The sequence below is a fragment of the Episyrphus balteatus genome, chromosome 1 (genome assembly GCF_945859705.1).
Source record: "Episyrphus balteatus chromosome 1, idEpiBalt1.1, whole genome shotgun sequence".
NCBI lineage: Eukaryota > Metazoa > Arthropoda > Insecta > Diptera > Syrphidae > Episyrphus > Episyrphus balteatus.
Window position 1 is genome coordinate 171,149,015 of NC_079134.1, and position 21,083 is coordinate 171,170,097.

A 21,083-nucleotide genomic window follows, 5' to 3' on the forward strand; every position below is an offset into this window, starting at 1 on the left:
TATTATGCATCTAAGTTGCCATTTTTGTGTTAGCAGTAAGAATTTATGAATGGAAACAAACGATCTTTTTCAATGTTGGTAAAATAAGATTATGCTTTTTACATTTTTCGATTCGCAACAAAGTGCACAAAAAGGTATAACTAAACAGTGAAATTAATGCATATCTTTAGTTGCAACACATAATTTCGGTTTGTCTTTTAAACAAATGTGTGGAAAACTGAATTTATATTGGCAAACTAATAATTATCAAATAAAAAAACACAAAAAAGGTATACTATCCAAAATTTGACACGTTAATTTTAAATGGTTTTTTTTTCCAAATTAAGTCATTTTTTTTTAGAAAATCCCCCCTCCCGGCTAAACGGATGGGAATAGACACCCCCATCACATACAATTTTTTTCTTGCCTTGGCTCAGCCTATACGCTCTAGCTTTTTGGTACGTTCCTCTCGTATATCCTTCATCTCAATGGTTGCCAACCCAAAAATCACGTTTCATAGCTTTGGTATTCATAACTCTGGTTTTTCATAACTTTGGTTTTTCGTAACTTCGGTCTTTCATAACTTCGGTTTTTCGTAACTTCGGTTTTGCATAACTTTGACGCGCGTAACTCTGTCGCGCATAACTCTGGTATTCATAACTTCGTCGGTTTCTCAAAATTTGTACACCACACCAATTTAAAAAAAATTAATTTCTATGAGGTAAATACTTTGATATGTAATTTTTCCTGAGTATGAAGATCTTTATCTTGGATGTCCAACCAATAGAAGCCAAAATATCTGATTTTTAAAACAGAAATTTCGAGCCTGTTTTGATAGTTTATTCTTCAATTTTTTGTTAGTTTGAATCGTTTGAAAACTCTCTAAGAAAATCTCGAAGTTGTTGGCTTTAAAAGCTAATATTTTGACTTCTATTGGTCGCATATTCAGGATGGAGGTTTCCAGACTTAGAAAAAATGACATAAGTCTGAGTATTGCTATGGTCGATAATATATAAATAAATAGAAGCTTGGAAAAAATTTGTTTACCTCAGTGCAAAAAGTAACCAACTCCCAAAAAACCTCTTTAGTGTAGATTTTGGTAGAGAATTATTTCCTCGCTTATCAAACCTTTAAATTATCCTAAATTTTGATAAGGATCGTCTTAATCTCAGTGTGTTTGTTAACATATTTCGTTGTCCTTCAAATAAATTAAATATCCTTTAAATATTTCCAAATGGTTTTTATTCTACGTTGTTGTTTTTTTTTTTTTTTACAATTATACTTCTTGCAAATAAACACTTAACATCTCTTTTGCGCTAATATTTTTTTTGTATGTACTTATTGTTTTTATAGCTAAAATATTATTTTGTTTTTATTAAATCTTTTCGACTCAAATGGAATCTCTTATTTTAATTTCGACCTGCATAAAAAAGTTACACAAGTTAATTTTTTTAGAGCCTTAGTGGACTAGAGTGATGATAAACTGTGTAAGTGTGAGTGTGTGTGTGTGTGTGTGTGAGATGCAACAAACAATGAAAACAACAATAAACAACAAATATTTTCTTATAAATAAATTACCGTAATGATACTGCGATTTTATTATTAGTTTTTTTTTGTTTAATATTTTTTTTGTTTAATAAAGTGATTGTCTTTATTTTTATTTTTGTTTTCTTACATTTAAATGTATGGTGCTTTTTAAGCATGAAATGTTTTTTTTTTATTTTTTATTTCTACTTTACAGAAAGAACATAATTTTTAAGAATTAATTAATAATTTATATAAAACATTTTTAATAGTATTTTTTTTATTTAAACTTAATAGCAGCATAAATTGTTTATCTTTTTTTTTATAAAATAAATAAAAAATGCAAACTTTTATATATGGAAATTTTTAAAAAAATTGGATTTGTGATTCGCAGATTTTTTTTTGTATTTAATTATATTTTTTTTTACAGCATAAGCATAGTCCTAGCTTTTAACCCCTTTTTAAGATTTTTTTTTTTGTTATTATTTAACACATTTGTAATCTTTATTTTTTTAATTATTATTATTTTTTTTTAATTGATTTATTATAGAAAAATGATGGTTAAAAGTTTTGACCTTAAAAACTGTTTTGTTTTTATATAATATAAATTTTTGTATCAATACCTTCTTTAGTTTTGTTTTAAAAAATGTTACGTTGGTTTTATTTAGTAGTAACCACTTGCTGCAAAATGATCTTTAAATAGAGAGTTTAATAAAAAGAAATTAAAATCAATTATGTTTATTTATTATTAAATATAAATAGTTGGTAATAGTTAAAAATGTTGTCAAAATGGTGAGTTATTGTTTTCGAATTTCAAACTTGTATTAGTTTTGTTTAGTAATCTTGCAACTACGTGACATGTTCAGCAAATTATAAAAAGCTTTTTTTTAGTATGTTATAATAGTTTTATTTTTATTTTATTGTTTAATCATAAAATAAAAGTACAAAATAATAATAATGTAAAAAAACAAATATTCGAAATAAAGAAACACACTACTGGATTTTTTAATTACTATAGTCATGATCATGATACTTTTATAACAATAGAATATCCTATGCCACTATTTGTTTTTTTTTTTTTGTGTAGGATCATTTTCGTTAAAAATAATAATTGTTATGATATGAGATACAAGAAACTAGCTAGTATCTAGTAACCTACAATAATGATAAATTTGTTTCAAGAATCATTTGAAAGCATTTCTCTTACAAGCTCCAGTTTTTTATTGGAGCAAAGCTAAGCAACACAATAATATTATTTTTAAGGAATACCCCCATGAATAAAATAAAATTATAGAGCTATTCATTAAGAGCGTTACCTTACCGTAGATAATATCAGAAGAGGAAAACACGTCCCAATCCAACAGAATTTAATAGAAGTATTATACACTTTTATAGTAGAAAACTCTAATTTCTAAAATTATTCATTGGTTCTGGGTTAATTTTCTGAGAAAAGCAACGAGAAAAGCCAGCATTAAACAACGTAAAATGAATGAAAACCAAATTGATTCAACTATTATTTTGCGTTTAAGATGAACCTTTTTAAATCAACGTGGAAATAAGGTTAATTTTAGATTTCACTTTAATATAAGTAAACAGCATTTTGTTTTTGAAGTATTAAATTCTACGCAGTTTGTTATTATATTGGACAATGTTTTGATGAGATGACAAAGAGAAAGCAAACGTTTTCGCTGATTACCTAGAGGAAACATTCAAACCATTCAATGGGCAAGCATTGAATGATAGTATAAATATGAATATAACGTCAAGTGAAAGCTTCATCACAAGAAATGTTACGCTTGCCGAATTAAACAAAGAAATTAAGAAGCTAAAGTCAAAAAAAGCTCCAGGATACGACTTAATTACTGCGGAAATTCTTAAAATGCTCCCACGGAAAGGTTTAATAAACCTCCTATACATAATGAATGCCACTCTTAGGTTAGAATATATTCCAAACCAATGGAAAGTCGCAAAAGTAATAATGGTCTTGAAACCTGGCAAACCATCACATGAAAAGAAATCATACAGACCCATTTCACTGCTTCCAGTAATATCAAAGGTTTTTGAGAGAATATTTTTACAGCGCCTCCAGCCAATAATAGAAGAAAAAGGTCTTATACCTGAACACCAGTTCGGTTTTAGAAGCAAGCACTCGACGATTGATCAAGTACATAGAATCACCGATGTCATTGAGAAAGCTCTTGAAGAAAAGAAAATTTGTTCAGCGGTCTTTTTAGATGTGTCTCAAGCTTTTGATAAAGTATGGCACGAGGGTCTCAAATTCAAGTTAAGAAAAAATATTTTGCCGTTAAATATCCACATCCGAAGAACATGGGCTAAATCAGGACAGGAAACAGTTAAACAGTTTAGTGGATTAGAAGTTTCAGGTAGGAGATTATTTATAAAAAATAAAAAAATATTGTTGGAGAAAAAACGGAGCCCTGGGGCATACCAGCAGCGTTTAAATTATGATCTTCAGACTTGAATCCACCCAATACGCTGGGTATTCAACGGTACGAAAAATGGTTTCTAATACAGTGAAGGAGATGCTGATCGACCAAAACACGCATTTTCGAAAGAAGTGAAACATCATGTGCAACAATATTACCTACTTTCTCTAAAACGATGTAAAGATTTGTTGCACTGTTCGTTGAGATAAACTATCAGATCACCAGTGGACGAAGCGATTCTGCCACGGGTTATTAAGAAGCTTTCGTTCCTCGAGATATATTATGTCAAAATACTTGAGAATTTTTGCCCTGTACGAATGCGAGAGAAGATTTGTCCCATGAATCAGTTAAGTGCTCGGAAGAAAGTTATCTCAAATGAGTTAACAAAAGAAGTCCCATTGAAAATAAGGGTTAGAACCAACGACGAGGTAGTATTGCGTATGTTTTTTTAAAAATGACCAACAATTTTCATTACCTTTACTTGATGTTACTATTTTTTACCTTGGTCACGCCAAAATTTGGTTGGTCGAATTTGGGCGTTGCTGGCTTCCTTAACCTGTTTGAACTTTTTCCGCTCTTTCTCAGTGGGCCTTTTTATAACTCCAATCAAACCATGTATTCTCTTTCGGTTTGATAGCTTTAACCTTATTTGGAGTAAAAAGTTTCATTCCGGAAATAATTCGTTTTTTTATTAGTAGGTATATGATTTTCATGCCCTTAAAAACGAAAAGTATGCGCCTAAAATATGCTCTTAAAAATAGAAAATATGCACTTAAAATGTAGAACCCTTCCCGCCACATTATCGTAAGTTACATGGCGGTATATGCATTTAAAATCACATTAATTTATAAGAATCAATATTTCTTTAAAATTATACCAATATTTTTCCTTGCTATTGTGAAAATCTATATACGAAACCATTTCCGAGTTCAAAGATGTAACTTTTTGGAATTATTGGGGTTTGCCCAAAATTTACTATTGAATAATCTAATTTATCATTTGATCGTGTTAGAGTTAATTCTTTTATGAGTTTGGAATTGGTTGGTTTGTCAGTTTTGCACAGTATTTGCTTACGTTTTTTTTTCCAACTGACGTGTGACGTTCAGTCAAAAATTTCAAGTGTGTAATTTCGTTATTTCTGCCAATTTTTGGGAAAACATGCATCTATTAAGATCATCTACAGAGCAGTAAATAATGTATGAGTTCCCAACTCAATGAACTCAAAAACTTATTTTTAGAACATATTCCAAGTTGTTGAAATGTTAGGAGGTTTTTTTTCAGTTCAACAAATAGTGCGAATTCGAATTTTTATTATACAGAAACTAAGGAAGGGCCTAATATAACTAAAAAGTTGCTTAAGAATTCTATTAATTTTCTCCAAACGTCAATACACTTTTAATTATTCCAGAAAAAAATTTGGACAAAAATTAAATGAATTAAATGTAAATAGTAATATTCAAAGAAAAGTAAAACAAAAAATTTATAGTGTTTTGATATATGTAGGGTAGGTACCTACAAGGAAACTTAAATAAATTAAAAATTAATTTAGCACAACTACAGCTCAATAAAATGCCACAAACTGACTTACTTTTTGCTTACTTAAAATCATTTCCTTATAATTAATATGCAAAATTAATTTTTTTACTTACGTAATTTTATCCAAAAAAATATTGGTAAAGTTTATCATCTGCTACTTAACTTATGCAACTAAAGGACAATACAATATGCACATTTTCTAAGCTTCTAAAATTTATATTTTAAATTTGATTTTAATTTTTTTTACTTGTGTGTATGTGATTTTTTTTTTTTTAAGTTTTTTATCTGAGGTATTTAAAGACAGTTTACAAGCATTGATCTTACGCAATAATTTTGTTTTAATTATTTTTTTTTTATAAAATCATAAAATTTAAATTTATTGTGTTTTTAATTTAATCAAACTAATTTTTTGTTTTGCATTAATAAATAATTTTATTTTATATTTAATGGAAGTACATTTTTAAGCATAATATTTAGTGAAAGCCTAAATAAATTTAACTTAACTAAAATTAAAATAGAAAGCAATTCAAATGCGCAGTAATACAAAAAATAAACAAAAAAAAAAAATAATTATTTGTTGTAAGCAACATTTTAGCCAAATTGATTATTAATTTTCGACCATAAAACCTCATCGATCAAATCTATAATTAAAAAAAAAAATAAATAATTTTAAACAAAAAAATTTAATATTTTTTGAAGTTTTGTCAATATCCATTATTTAGTTGGGATTTTTGTTTTGTTTTTACACTTTAATTGTTTTAGGCAAATTCAGGAGTAGGTCATCCAATAACAGGGACGCATCATCTAATAAAATTTCTACAAAAAGTTCAAACTGAAAAACTTTTACAAACAAAAAATATAAAAAACGACACAATATTGGGTTGCCTTAAAATTCTTAAATTCTACGCTGGTAATTATTTATGGTTTTTTTTTTTTTGTTAATTTTTGGTTTGGTTTTTTTAAATCGTGCTTTTTTCTAATCTATGATTTTACATAATTCGAAAAAAAAAAAATATATTTTTGTCATTCTTTATTTTTTAATATATTTTTTTTTTGTATATCAAATGCCACACATATAGAAAATCTCCGTATAACGTTAATTTTGTGTATAAATTGTATTAAGTTTTTTTTTTTCTAATTTAATAACAAAAAAACACATTCGGTTTCAGCAGGAAAATTCTATAGATAAATTTATTTAAATTTTTTTATTTTGGAGAACTTAAATGGGCTGTTGTAACGAACTTCTGGAACTGGTTTTTGAATGCACTGGATTGTTAATTTTTTTTTAGGTTAAAAATAAAAACAAAATTTAAAGGTTAACTTTTCCTATAATTTAATAGCAATCATTCTTGGTTTTTTAATTGCAATTTGTTTTGTTAATTGAATTAAGAAAAAAGAGATTTAGGAAGTCGTTTTAACAGAAAAATAACAAAAAAAACATCAAACATACAACAGGGACATGCATATTTGATAAAAAATTACTTACCCAGAGGAACTTACTTAACTTTTGCATTTAAACAATATCATATACATTTTTAAATTTGAATATTTTAATAGGTACTTACGTATTTTTTGAGAACAAAACAAAAAATCGGTTCAAAAATGGTAAAAAATGTCTATAGTTATGTGCGATTTCGAGGCTGTTTGTCTAGCTTAAAGCGTGGTCTCTGAAGTGAAAAGCGTATTAATTTTTTGTATGCATACGATTGTATATTTCTTTGTTTTAATGGCTAGGGTGGATGGTACTCTGTAAGGTTTCCATGTAAAGATGGCTACACTGCATAATAGGGTGTGTCAAAATGCTCAACTATGAAATTTTCAAATGTAATAGCTTTTAAAAGTTGCATTGCTTATACAAATTATATCCTGCGTTTATAATTTCCATTTTAATTAATATCTTTGGTTCGCTCAAAATATAGAAAGAAATCCAAGAAATTTGGATTTTTAGAGATTTTTGAAATATATGTTGTCTTTAATTGTGATTCGAAATATGATTTTTTTTTTGCGTTTTTAGTAGAGTAACTAAAGCAAATTATTAGGGAACCCGGCCGAACAGCTCTGATTTTGACGATTTTTTTTCAAACGTAGGTAAATAACAATACTTTAAAGTCTATAGATTAAAAATTGCGATGTTGCCGTATTGTTTTTTAAAATTAAAATTAAATTTTTTTTAAACAAAACCATTTTTTTTTCATAAATTTCATAAAACAAATGATAGCAAAACATTCTCTAGGTAATTTAAGGAAAAAAAGTATAGAGGAGTAAGGGACAATCTTCCATTGTTTAAGCGATAAATGCAATTTTCTCACAATCTGACTTCAAACACAAAAAAAAATATTTTGAAAAAAACGGCAACACCTACAATATTTTAAAATACATTTTTAAAAAGCCAGAAGCTCATTCTTATCTCTTAAATTTAAATCCACTAAATTTAATGAAGAGTTTTTGAAAAAATGGTCCTCAAACTCAGAATTTAAAAAAAAATGTTTAAAAAAAAAATTTTAAATGACCTTTTTCCAAACTTTTTCTAATAAAATATGAATTTATTTTAAAAAAATTGTTGGCCATAAATATTTTCAGTTGAATTCCGAAGAGGAAAAGGTAATATATATTACAGTTTAAAAGAAAAAATTTAAAATTACTTCAATGTCAATGGGTTTTTTTGATAAAAACTGAATTTTTGCATTGAAATAATTGATTTTCTCAAAGGCTTTGTAAAATGAGAACTTTAAATTTTTGGTATTTAACTTTCAACAGTAAGGTCCAATTTATTCACACTCCATTAAATTTAAAGTCACCATTAAAAAAGGGAAACTTTAAAATTTGTATGCGATTTGACAGTTTTATAATTTTTAATGGAGCCTTTAAAAATAATGGAGAGTGAATAAATTGGACCTAAGACTTATTAAATTAATAAAAAATAATTTTATATTTAGAAGTTGAACTTAGAAAAAAAAAATAAGTTAAATTTTTTTCCAAAAAATCTATTCAAAAAAGTTCTTCGAAAATGAAATACTTTTTAATTTTTTTCATAAACCGTAATACATATTGACATTTCCATTTATAATTTCAAATCATAATAAATGTGGCCAAAAAAATTTGAAAAAAAATGCATTTTATATTACGAAAAAGTTTTAAAAACCACATGTTACCATTCTTTCAAAAGCCCTTAATTCAATTAACTTAATTTTAATTTTAAAAATATGACTAAGCTTCTAGCCTTTTAAAAATGTACATTTAAATATTGTAGGTGTTGCCGATGTGTTGAAATATTTTTTTTTGTGTTTGAAGTCAATTAATAAGAAAATTGCATCTATCGCTTGAACGATGAAAGATTGTCCTTCACTCCCATATATTTTTTTTCTTGAATTTCCTAGACAATCTTTTGGCTTCAATTAATTTATGAAATTTAAGAAAAATTTTTGAAAAAAAAATTTTTTTGTTCACAAAAATCTTCAACTAAATTTAAAAAATCAAAACGGCAACACCGGCAATTTTTAATCTATTGACTTTAAAGTATTTTTAATTACCGACGTTTAAAAAAAAGATCATCAAAATCTATAAGCTGTTCGGCCGGGTTCCCTAATATTGCCAATTTTTGAGCTTTAGTTACTCCACTATTTTTTTAAGAATTTTTAAAGTAGGTATTCAAAAAATCTGATAGGTTTTTGAAATGTGCATATATGTGAAAAAAGTTAGATTTTTAAAATGATATATGAGCGAAAAACAGGAAAAAGATTTCTTTTACCCTACATTTTTTGACCGTTTTCAACAATTTTTTATTAATATCTTTTTTATTTTGATAGATTCATAAATGAAATTTATACAGTAGATTAAAGGCAGGAATATACCTATTTATACAAAAAATTCAAACATTTTCATATTCAGAAATCGGTGATATCGGTAAAAAAACGAGCTTTTATCAGAAAATTTAACTTTTTAATATTTTATTTGAGCGAGCCAAAGACAAACATTGCAAAATTAGGGTACTTTTTTCAGCCATTCAAAAGTGACACCCTAATGCATAATCTTACAAAGAGGTTATGACTTACGACTTTAGAAAAATATGGATAAAAATATTGAAGGAATGATAAATTCTTGAAAATAAATCTTAGTTTGCGTCATTTTTAGTCTTCTTGGTTCCAACCATTTTGAAAACCGCGTACATTTTAGTTTAAATATGGCAAAAACAACTCAATTGCACAGAGAATTTACAAAAAGGGCCATTTTATCGTCACAGGTGAAACACTTATTCTATACATCAGGAGAAAAGCCACCATAAAACAACGTAAAATCAATGAAAACCTCATTGATTTAACTATTGTTCGGAATGATTTTGCGTTGAAGATGAACATTTTAAAATCAAAGTGGAAAAATGGTTATTTTTTTTATGGTTTCGTATCTTAAAGCAACATAATTCAAAGTAGTTCATCTTTGAAACAAAGACGTTTCAACTTTTTTTCTTAAACTGTGCAAATAATTGTATATCAACTTAATTATTTTTATAGGGTATTTTTTATTGTCAAGTGTGAAACGAAAAAACTAATGATTTTGAGGAAATTTATGTTCTTACTCAATCTCCGACAAATATGTTAAATTTTTGTATGTAAAATCCTCTGGCATTCCTCTGATGAATGTTTTTAAATTAAGATCATTAAACTTTTACTTTTACCATTTAAATTTACTGGTGGTCATTCTTGAAATAATATTATCATAAGTAAATATATTTTAAAGTTAAACAAAATCAATACAATGGATTGAATTTATTAAGTGTTATCGATAGCATGTTTTTTTTTGGAAAGGTTTCAATATTTTTAGCTTCCGTTAGTTTAGTTAAGGAGTAATAAGACTTTGTAGGCACGAGATCAAGTGTCATTTTCATCAGCGCAGCGAATAAAACAAAGGACAAATATTATTTGTTAAGTCGGCCTCAAGACGGGATTTCCAGAGTTGTTGGCCTGTCCTACCCGTCCTTTTCCTATAAATGTCACTAGGAATAATATTTGGATGAATAAAAGAGATGAAATAATAGCAGGAAGAAATAATGCTTGATAATGCGATGTACGCTAAAGACACGACTTGCATGCAGTATTAACAGCATATGGGGAGAGCACCAAGTCCTTAACTGTTCAAATTTTGAAGGAGGCTTGAGGTAAAATGGAAATTGAACCATTTAGTGACAATTGAATTGATCAAACTATAAGTTTTCGTATAAGTATAAGTTAAACGGAAGCTTAAAAACTATTATGAATACACCTCATTGATTTTATCTCCCCAATGGGAGCCTCTTAGAATGAAGTAATTTTGAGCAAAAAAATTAGTATACTTACCTTAAATTTTAAATATAAATAAATATACACGTATCACTTGAAATAAAAATAAAACAGGAAATGAATTTTCTACCTTTATTGCTCACCACATTTATTATAAAAATTAAAAGAAAAATATTTTTTTAACAATCTTAACAACAATACAAAACAAATAAATAAATACTAAAAATAGTTACACAAATAAAATTTTATCTATAAGAAGGGGACATCGATTGTGCTCGTGATCAATTGAGTAAACGTTTTTTCTATAACGACATTTTAACTGTAACAAGTGATTAAGAAAAATATTTAACAAAAAAAAACAAAAAAGACACAGAACATAGTGTTTATAGAAAATTAATAAATTATTTAAAAAGAGAAATAAATATATTTTGAGTTTGATTTTTGGAACTTCTACTACTGTGCAAGGCAGGTGTGTTCATTTATTGAATTCGTTCTAATTCTACGTTTGTGCTTTTTATTTTTAACTTTCGAAGCATCAACATCAGTCAAAACGTTTGACGAGTTGGTGGCTAAAAGGACTTTGCCACGTCTATGTAAATGAAAAACATTAAACATTTTAAATTTTCTCTGTAAATTAGTTACAGGTGATGATGAAATTTGACCATCACGACTAACATTTGACTGATCTTGATTAACTTCAGAACGAAAAGTGGTCGAATCATGGGGTTCAATTAGGACTGTGGCTGGTATAGTTGGAATACTTTTAGCCTCATTTAATTGAAGAGAACTACATTTTCGATGTCTACGATTATGAATTTTCAAAGATTTCCAACGAAACATACTCCATTTCTTTTTAGGATGATGATTGTTACAATTAGAACAACCAGGCAAATGAAATGTATCAATTTGATTTGTTGAAGAAGAAGAAATCTTTGATTCTGATTTGACTGGAGTAGGAATATCTTTAACTAAATCCGGTTGAGCACCATGATTTGAACCACTTACCGTTGTTGTTAATTCAGTTGCACTACATGTTTCCCATGCAGCTATTGGAAGTGAAATTGGACGCATTCTTATCATTCCAGGACTTAAATAACAATTATCAACAGTTTCGGTAGATGTGGACATACCTGCACGTTCGTCATGGTATTCATCGTCGTCGGATGATTCAAGGCGATCTTCAACAAGGGATGTTTGACGTGATAGACCCTTGGAATTAAAACAAAATTTAATAAAATTACTAAGTTATTAAATACTAAAACATAAGAATTTGTATCTGAAAAGCCTTTGGAAACACCATTTGTTTAATATTGTTGCATATTTATTTTGTAAAAAGTGAGAAGCAATAAAAAACAAATGTATCTGAAACATAAGATCTTCTGTGAAATATATTCTGATATTTTTTGATAGTTTTTCACAGATATCAACATTTTTCTGCAACATTATTTCCATAAACATGTTGCTGAAGTGCTTAAATGTTGCTAATCGTCAAACAACGATGATGCTAAAAGCTGAAATATGTATGTTCTGAAAAATGTATGGAATGTGTCTGAAACATGAGCATGACAATGTGACTCCAAAAGCTGTACCCAAAGTATGTCAAACAACAAAAAACAACTCAAAGCTTGGTCGTAAAAATAATTTTTGTACTAAAAATGTTGCAAACTCATTTTATCTTTTTTTTCTTCAGCTCAGTCGAAAAGAAAAAGGTTTCTGAAACATTAGTTTTTCAATAATGTTTCCGACATGTTGAAATAGCTCTTAAAATATTACACAAGAGTATTCGAAATGTTAACCCAATTGACAGAATTTGTCTTCATCATTAATTCTGGTAGTAAGAAATGTTGCAAAAAATTAATATTTTTCATACAAAAATATCAGAATGCTGCTAAAATAATTATAAAGTATTTCCGAAATGTTTACCCGATGAGTTGAGATCTGACGATAAATACAAATAGTTCACAAAATATTTTTGCAATATTTACTCAGTTATCTTTGCAAAAAAAATTTGAAAGTTGTTGTTTTGTTATTAATTCTTCCACCAAATAATGTTGCAGCATTCCAGGCACATTTTTTCAGCTGTTTTTTTTTCAATATAAAGTAAGAAAATTTAAAAAAAGTGTTTTACAGAAAAAATTATTCGAATTTGTTTAAAAATGTTGCTAGCATGTTTTTGCAACATTACATCTTTTATTGCTGTGAAGATATTTTGAAACTTGTTGCTTTACAATGTCATCTACTAAATAATGTTGCAGGCACTTTTTGACAGTTGGATCTCCTTAAGTCTACAGTGAATGAACAGAATGTGATTGCGAAGTTATTTTAGAAAAAAATTTTTGTTAATGTTGCAGACACATTTTCAGATTTTAAATTCGTCAATCTGCCGTTATAAAATCTTTCCTTTAAACGATTTCGTCATAAAATGTTGCTTAGCATGTTAAAATGTATATTTTACAACAAAAGCAGGATTTTGTTTTGTTATTGTTTCACAAATAAGTACAATGATCTGATCTTGATTACGAGGAAAATAAAACACAGCTAATATCTGCAGCATGAAGAATATTTGTTCAAATTGTATCACAAATTTTTTTTTATATTTTTGTCAAGTTTGAAGTTATGATTCCAGATTCTTCTCTCGAAGCCCTTGAAGTGACGTGAAAGTATTTATGTAGCATTAAATATTCTATTATGCAAGAGCATATTTTAAAATTCACAATATAAAAAAATGTTTTTTAGAAACATTTCAAGAAGACGGATTTCGGGTTTTAAAATGCTTCTTGATGCGCTAATGATTGACAAAAAACAATCACGAAATGTTTCTGCAATATTAATTCTTCAAGTTGATGATGATACAAACATAAGCTTTTTGTACGCCAATTCATAAAATAAAAATAAAAATGATACTGCAACATAACTTACTAACGGTGCTGCTATATTTATTTTATGAAATAAGTTTCTAAAACGGAAGTTTGTTTACATGTTGATCTGTGGATGGACATTTCTTCAACAATGTTGCAGACTGTATTTTACAAATTAACCTAATGTTCCTGCAACATTGTCTTTTAAAATAAAGTTGCTAAAATGTTTTCAAGCGTTTAAGGAACATGTTTCCGAAACATTAACACCAATTTATTTATTTCATTTATCTGAAACAATCTACATCACAGCAGACCTTTATTTATATCAGTAGACAACTTTTTATAGATTAATTAAATGGCCTCAATTGTGTCCACCTGCAAAATAGACCTATGTTAATCTAAAAAACCTACCGTATTATGTCGTCTTCTTGGCGGTGATCTCTTATTCCATAATGCTTCTAATTGATCAAAATGCTGTGATTGTGCTAAGGCTGCTTGTTCCGGCCCCAAATTTGTTTGTGATGTCAATGTTTTCATTTCAGCAATTTTTGAAATTTCCTCCATACTAGCCGATACCGAAAATCTTCTCTTCAATCGTTCATCAACTTGTGCCATCATTACTGATGATGTCAAATGTCCATATTTTTTCTGCCAAGTATATGTATCGAGAGAGACTTCTTTTTTGAGTAAACGTTTCATTTGACGTTTTGGACCTTGTGGTCGAAGATCTATAAAAAACCAAAAAAAAAGGTTAAAAAATAACCTAAAATGATTTATAAAGTTAAAAAAACTTACCTTCAACGTCTCTAGCTGGAGCTGAATATGTTGGGAGTTTAACATATTGTGCTGGAGTATTATGTAAACAAATCACTGGCAAATTAAAACTATCTACAAGTTGAATGAGAATTCGAGAACAATCCAAACTAATGTCGAAACGGGCAAAGGACACATGAAGTTGTAATGAAGTTAAGGCTAAACCACGTTTTGTCTCCCAAACGATAATAGTTTTATCATCACTTCCTGAGACAGCAGTTGTTCCTATAAAAAAAAAGTCACAAATCATAAATCATTTTCAAGTGAAAAAATCACTTCGACCTACCATCAGCTGAAACTTTGACACATGTAACTTGAGCCAAATGACCAGCTAGCGTGTGAACCTCCTCGCCAGTATGCAAGTCCCATAATATAAGATTAAAGTCCTTCGATCCGGATATCACTTGTGTCTTATTTGTCACTGATACCGTCACACAAGTCACAGCATCTGTATGTCCAACCAGAACTTGTGCCAATTTCCCACCCGTTGCTTGCCAAACCTTTAGTGACATATCCTTCGACCCGGTTATCACATATAAGCTGTCAGCTGTAATTGTGAAACATGTGATGTCATCGGAATGTGACACTGAGTATTTTTCATCTTCTCTCGTAAGGGACCAGATTTTAAGACTATTATCACCGTTTGTTGAGACCTTTTAAACCAATTTAACAATCAACTGAAAACTGGTTTGACAAACTGTGAGACAAAACTTACAGCAAACTTCATATTGTTGGTAACAGCAAGAGTTTTGTATGGTCCCTGAATAGTTTGTAGAAGTGTTGCTGCTTCAGCTAACCAAACATACAGAAAACCTTCACGGTCCGATGAAATAACCCTTCGGGAATCCATTAAAACCACCACAGACGTAATGGTTGTATTGTGACCCTATAAGATTATATACAAGCAAATTCCCTATCACGCAATTCCATTGAAAAAGTTCTCAGAAAAAAACCCACCTTAAACCTTGTTACAACTGCTCCTTGAGAAATACCCCAAATACTAACAGTCTTATCATCTGAACCGCATGCCAAAAATTCGCTATTCGGTGCAAAGCTCAGACATGTCACAGCGCCCGTATGTCCATCGCAAGTCATTTGATATTCCGGTGTGTTGTTCACCTTCAAAATGTGAACACTTTTGCCCGAAGCAATGGCAGCCAACTGAGAGTCTCTGGATACATCGAAACAGCTTATCGGTGGCAGAGTTGTGGATGGGGACCTTTGCGATTGCATACGCTTGAGGGAGCGTTTCCTGCGTTGATTGTGTGAATACGGATGAACGTAGAGCTCCTCATTGCGGAATGAGTAAAAGGTAATTTTATTTCCACCCACTGTAATCAGGAAATCATCGTTGTCCATTGCATATACAGCTGTTACTGGTCCCGGATTTGGTGGCATGGAGCGGATGAGTTTTCCCGAATGCATGTCAAAAATTAAGGCTCGTGTATCCTCACAGCCGACCACAGCCCTTTGGCTATCCTTTGCAATTGACATAGTTCGTATCTGCGTGTGGATTAAGTCAGGACCAAGCCAAGGTGTACAGAAAAAGAATTAAAAAAAAAAATAAAAAATCCTCTTAAAGTCCTTTCAACTTGGATGTGCCAATAGCTTTAGGGCAATAAAGGAGGATAGGAATTGGGAGGGGGTATAGTTGATGTATTCATTACCTTGGATTTGTGTCCTTTGAGAGTGTGTAGCTCGGTGCCAGTCGCCAGGGTACGCAGATATAAACCATTGTCCTCACAATGAGCAAGCAGGAATACCTGTTGAAAGGAGAAAGGAAGGAAGGTTTTTTTTTTTGTAATCATTTTCTGAATGCCTAAAGGTTACAAGTTGGAATTTTCAAAAGCCCCCCCCAATGACTGGCCTATTAGTTTGATTAAGGGGGTGGGGCTGATGAATAAAGAACAAATCGATATAAAGGACGAGTAAAAGGGGGGGTCCTGAATGAAAATGTAAAAACAAAACAGGTGGTCGATTGTCGTCATCGTTATTTTTGGCAAGCAAAATAACGAACAAAATACTGCGTTAATTTAGGGGGTTTTCTCCCCTTCATTTCTGCCAGATAAAATACTTATACCAATAAATTTCTTGGAGGGGGTTTGATGGTTGAAAAATCGTTTTCTTAAGCATTTATCGACGATGATGATGATGGTTCAGATTCTGGGTTGCTATATGGTGATGATGATGGTGGCGAAAGTAAAAAGTATTTACCAAGAGATTTTCCAAGGCAAATCCTTGTGGCAGCACAAAAAGTTAACTGCTATTAAATAATTTGTTGGTAAATATTTGATGTTTTTACTCGAATTTAAAGCAGATGCGGCCTCATGTTTGAAACAGTTTTGAGTTGCGTTGGTTGTTGAAGAGGAATTTTTATTCGTAAGTTGATTGGTTGGTTGAATAAAGGAAAGCTCTTTGGTAATTACAGTTTGCTGATATTTATGAGAGGAAAATGTCAATAAATGGTTAACTAAAGTCACAGAACGACGACAGAAATGGATTTCGGATCGAATTGTTATAATTTTGGTTTATCATCGGTTTGAAAGCTTTAAAGGTTGCTTGCAGTAATAAAACAGTTCGTATATTATGAACTGTTGATTTTTTAAGGAAAACCGGTTTAAAGAGTATCAAATTTGATTCCAGGCCAATAACGGAGGATTTTTTTGACCTCTCGAATGATAGTGGACACCATCCAAACCCATAAAAACAAATGTGTGGCATGAAGAAAAATACGCACACTACAAACAGGCAATAGGAAGAGCATCGAGCCAGGCAAGATAAAAAAATCTAGCGTTTAAAACAACACTTAAAGGTCTTACATTTAAAAAATATAGAAACATAACCTGCGGGTTCTAAAGGCTATACGAAGTTACAACCCCCAAATGCTAATTTTTTTTTTTCAAACTTGCCTGGTTTGATTGCCCAAGGTAAGCCTAGGAAAGCCCAAGATTTTTTTTAGCTAGCCCACCCTTAGTTCTAAAATTATAACGGAAATATTATTTTTCACCTCAAAAATCACAAAAAATAATTTTTTTTTATTCAGTGTAAAAATTGTTGGTTTTGCGCTGTGGTTCGTTTGCCCAACGTAAGCCCAGGATAGCCCAACCTTTATTTTCGCTATCCTAAGCTTAGTTTAAAAATTATAGAAGAATTAGTTTTTATTCACCATACAAAAAAAAGTACGCATACACCAGAGTGACCTTTTTTTAAAATTTATAATAATTTATTAAGAAAAATTAAATCCACTGGTATTTTCATTGCGCCTAATTTATTTGACTAAGAATTTGTACTTGATTGAATGTAGTCCATATAACATTACTGTTAAGTAAGCTTGTTTTGTTTCATTTCACCTAAAAAACCACAACATATAAGCACTTAGAAAAGCTACATGCTTAGTAAAATCTATCCAAACATTTTTCAAAATTAACAATAAATATAAAATATTGCGAAATGATTTCTTTTTCAGTACACGAATAGAACTTTTTAGACCTTTCTGAAATTACCTTGGTAATTCCAACAAATTAAATCCCTTTTTTTTAAGCTCACCCTTAGTTCAAAAATTATGACAAAAAATTTTTTTTTTCCAATTACCAACTTCTTAAAAAAAGTGATGTAATTGGATGGAATTAGCAAGGTTAACTGTGAAAAAGTGAGGGATTTTCTTCAAATTTAGTGCAGATCGTTTTTAAAGGAATTCAATAGTTGTTTATTTTTGTTTTTTGAATATTTCGTACAAAATTTTCGAGGTTTCTTGTAAGGCTTTAACAATTTTCATTAAAATTTGCATATGTAGGTAATATTACAAGCAATAAAACTGCATTTTAAGTTTTCTTTTCTCAAAAAAATTAGACTAACAAGAAATGGGGTTTTCGCGAAAAAAAAACTGTTTGTTACGTAGGCTCTTTATCAGCCAATTTATTTTTAATGTACATAAATAGTGAAAACTTCTAAAATCCTCTTATATATTTTATATTTTAATCTACAAGTTTACTAATGTATTAATGAGTGCTTTGAGCTGGCGAACCAGTTGTTTTATTATCAAGGGGCACGGTAGTGCCCAGCCAAGTTCTCTAGCAACTTTGGCACTACACCCTTATTTACAGGAAACAACTCAGGCCATTTTCGACCCCCCTCTAACTTCCACACCAAAGATGCTAGAAATTTCAAACTCGCTACATTTATTGAGCTTGTCAAAACAAAACTCCTCACAAAATTTCAGCCTTTTACGATGAGTAGTTTCTGAGATATAGGGCTTCAAAAATCGCAAAAACCGTAACTGACTGACTGACTGGCTGACTGACTCACTCACTCACTGACAGATCATCAAAATTATGGAGAACTTCCCGTTAACGTAGAAACTTGAAATTTTACACGGTGATAAGGCTTGTGGTGTATACAAAGGGAAAAATCGAAAATTTGAGATTTTCAATTCAGGGGGCGTGGCATCCGCCCATTTCCGCTGAATTATCATCAAATATTATAGAGCACTTCTGACTATCGTAGAATCTTGAAATTTGGTAGAATGGTAGAGCTGGTAGTTTATACAAAGGAAAAAATTTAAAATTTGAGAATTTCAGCCAGGGGGCGTGGCATCCGCCCATTTCCGCTGAATTTTCATTAAATATAATAGAGCACTTCTAATTATCGTAGAATCTTGAAATTTGGTAGAATGGTAGAGATGGTAGTTTATACAAAGGAAAAAATTTTAAATTTGAGAATTTCAACCAGGGGGCGTGGCAACCGCCCATTTCCGCTGAATTATCATCAAATATTATAGAGCACTTCTGACTATCGTAGAATCTTGAAATTTGGTAGAATGGTAGAGCTGGTAGTTTATACAAAGGAAAAAATTTAAAATTTGAGAATTTCAGCCAGGGGGCGTGGCATCCGCCCATTTCCGCTGAATTTTCATTAAATATAATAGAGCACTTCTAATTATCGTAGAATCTTGAAATTTGGTAGAATGGTAGAGATGGTAGTTTATACAAAGGAAAAAATTTTAAATTTGAGAATTTCAACCAGGGGGCGTGGCAACCGCCCATTTCCGCTGAATTATCATCAAATATTATAGAGCACTTCTGACTATCGTAGAATCCTGAAATTTGGTAGAATGGTAGAGATGGTAGTTTATACAAAGGAAAAAATTTTAAATTTGAGAATTTCAACCAGGGGGCGTGGCAACCGCCCATTTCCGCTGAATTTTCATTAAATATAATAGAGCACTTCTGATTATCGTAGAATCTTGAAATTTGGTAGAATGGTAGAGATGGTAGTTTATACAAAGGAAAAAATTTTAAATTTGAGAATTTCAACCAGGGGGCGTGGCAACCGCCCATTTCCGCTGAATTTTCATTAAATATAATAGAGCACTTCTGATTATCGTAGAATCTTGAAATTTGGTAGAATGGTAGAGATGGTAGTTTATACAAAGGAAAAAATTTAAAGTTTGAGAATTTCAGCCAGGGGGCGTGACAACCGCCCATTTTCACTGAATTTTCATCAAATATAGAGATTTTCAATTCTACAGCCATACCTTGCAAAAAGTAGTGAAATCACAACAAAAACATTACTGTTAAAAAAGGAGCCAAGTTCTCCTATGTTGAAATTATGCTGGCACAAAAAGTACTGAGATGTAAAAGTGTACCAAGTTCTAAAGTTTGGGTTCAAATTCGTATCAATAAAATTTTGATTGTTTACTTGGCAATTTTTGAAATAACTTTAAAAATCGGTAATTAAAAGAAAAATTGTCAAGAGAACAATCAAAATTTTATTGATACGAATTTGAACCCAAACTTTAGAACTTGGTACACTTTTACATCTCAGTACTTTTTGTGCCAGCATAATTTCAACATAGGAGAACTTGGCTCCTTTTTTAACAGTAATGTTTTTGTTGTGTTCTTTTATTTGGAAATGTCTCACTAATAACCACCGTAGTTTTTGGAAAATTGCTCGATTTTACGAAAACTTAAAAAAAAAAAACTAGCTTATGTGGTAAGTAGAACCAAGTCGATTGGTGGGACCTATTTATGTCTTTTAATATGATTTTCTTATAAAAGAATAATAAAAATAGCATTTCCTCATTTTTCAATCAAAGTTTTTTTCTATAAAAATATTGAAAAAATAATTTAATTTTTTCTACACTACTTCCAGACTAATGAAGTTTTCGAAAATGAAATAAAAATCGATTTTTGAATAGGGGAAGGTGGCCTAAAATGGCCCCCCTAAGGAAAATGTCCTATATCTCGAAAAACAGTAGCATTCAAACTTAAATGCTATATACTTTTCAAAGTTTAATATATTACTCTCACATTTTTTTTATTAGCGAGTTAAAAAAGTTCCAAAAAGTATTTAATTTTTTTAATTTTCAAGACGTCCACAAATTTCACTGATCAAATTTACCCGGGTAAAATGGCACACTGTCCAAACATACGTTATTTTAAATGCGAAATTGAGTCAAAGGGTTCCTTTTTCATTTTCTTGGAACAAGTGGTGCTTAATCCCCCCAGATCTTTCATCCAGTCATTTAAAACCCAGTTCATGTTGGTTGCTCGTCTCGTTTTTGTAGTTTTTGCAACTTTGAATGTTTTGGATGCTTTTTTCCAGGTTTTTTTTGACGGAATCAAGGGCTTTCCTCGGTCCAGGACTTCCTCTCT

The 21,083-nt window shown here is 30.0% G+C and overlaps 1 protein-coding gene across 6 annotated transcripts in view; it reads right to left on the reverse strand.

The window, feature by feature from the left end:
* Window positions 1-2,025: 2,025 nt before the first annotated feature.
* The window catches only part of LOC129907385 (protein qui-1), a 98,454-nt gene continuing 79,396 nt past the window's right edge, over window positions 2,026-21,083 (reverse strand). The window contains exons 16-23 of one of the 6 annotated variants that reach the window (XM_055983562.1): window positions 16,098-16,193; window positions 15,388-15,933; window positions 15,146-15,316; window positions 14,717-15,083; window positions 14,413-14,655; window positions 14,029-14,345; window positions 11,890-11,968; window positions 2,026-2,196 (exon numbers count right to left, since the gene is read on the reverse strand). In XM_055983562.1, the coding sequence (XP_055839537.1) occupies window positions 2,168-2,196; window positions 11,890-11,968; window positions 14,029-14,345; window positions 14,413-14,655; window positions 14,717-15,083; window positions 15,146-15,316; window positions 15,388-15,933; window positions 16,098-16,193 (1,848 nt within the window). In that variant the 3' untranslated portion in view covers window positions 2,026-2,167. Of the gene's footprint in view, window positions 2,197-6,034; window positions 6,128-6,528; window positions 6,753-10,945; window positions 11,079-11,102; window positions 11,969-14,028; window positions 14,346-14,412; window positions 14,656-14,716; window positions 15,084-15,145; window positions 15,317-15,387; window positions 15,934-16,097; window positions 16,194-21,083 lie in introns of those variants that run through there. The other 5 variants (XM_055983560.1, XM_055983561.1, XM_055983563.1 and 2 more) reach the window with 5 other exon arrangements.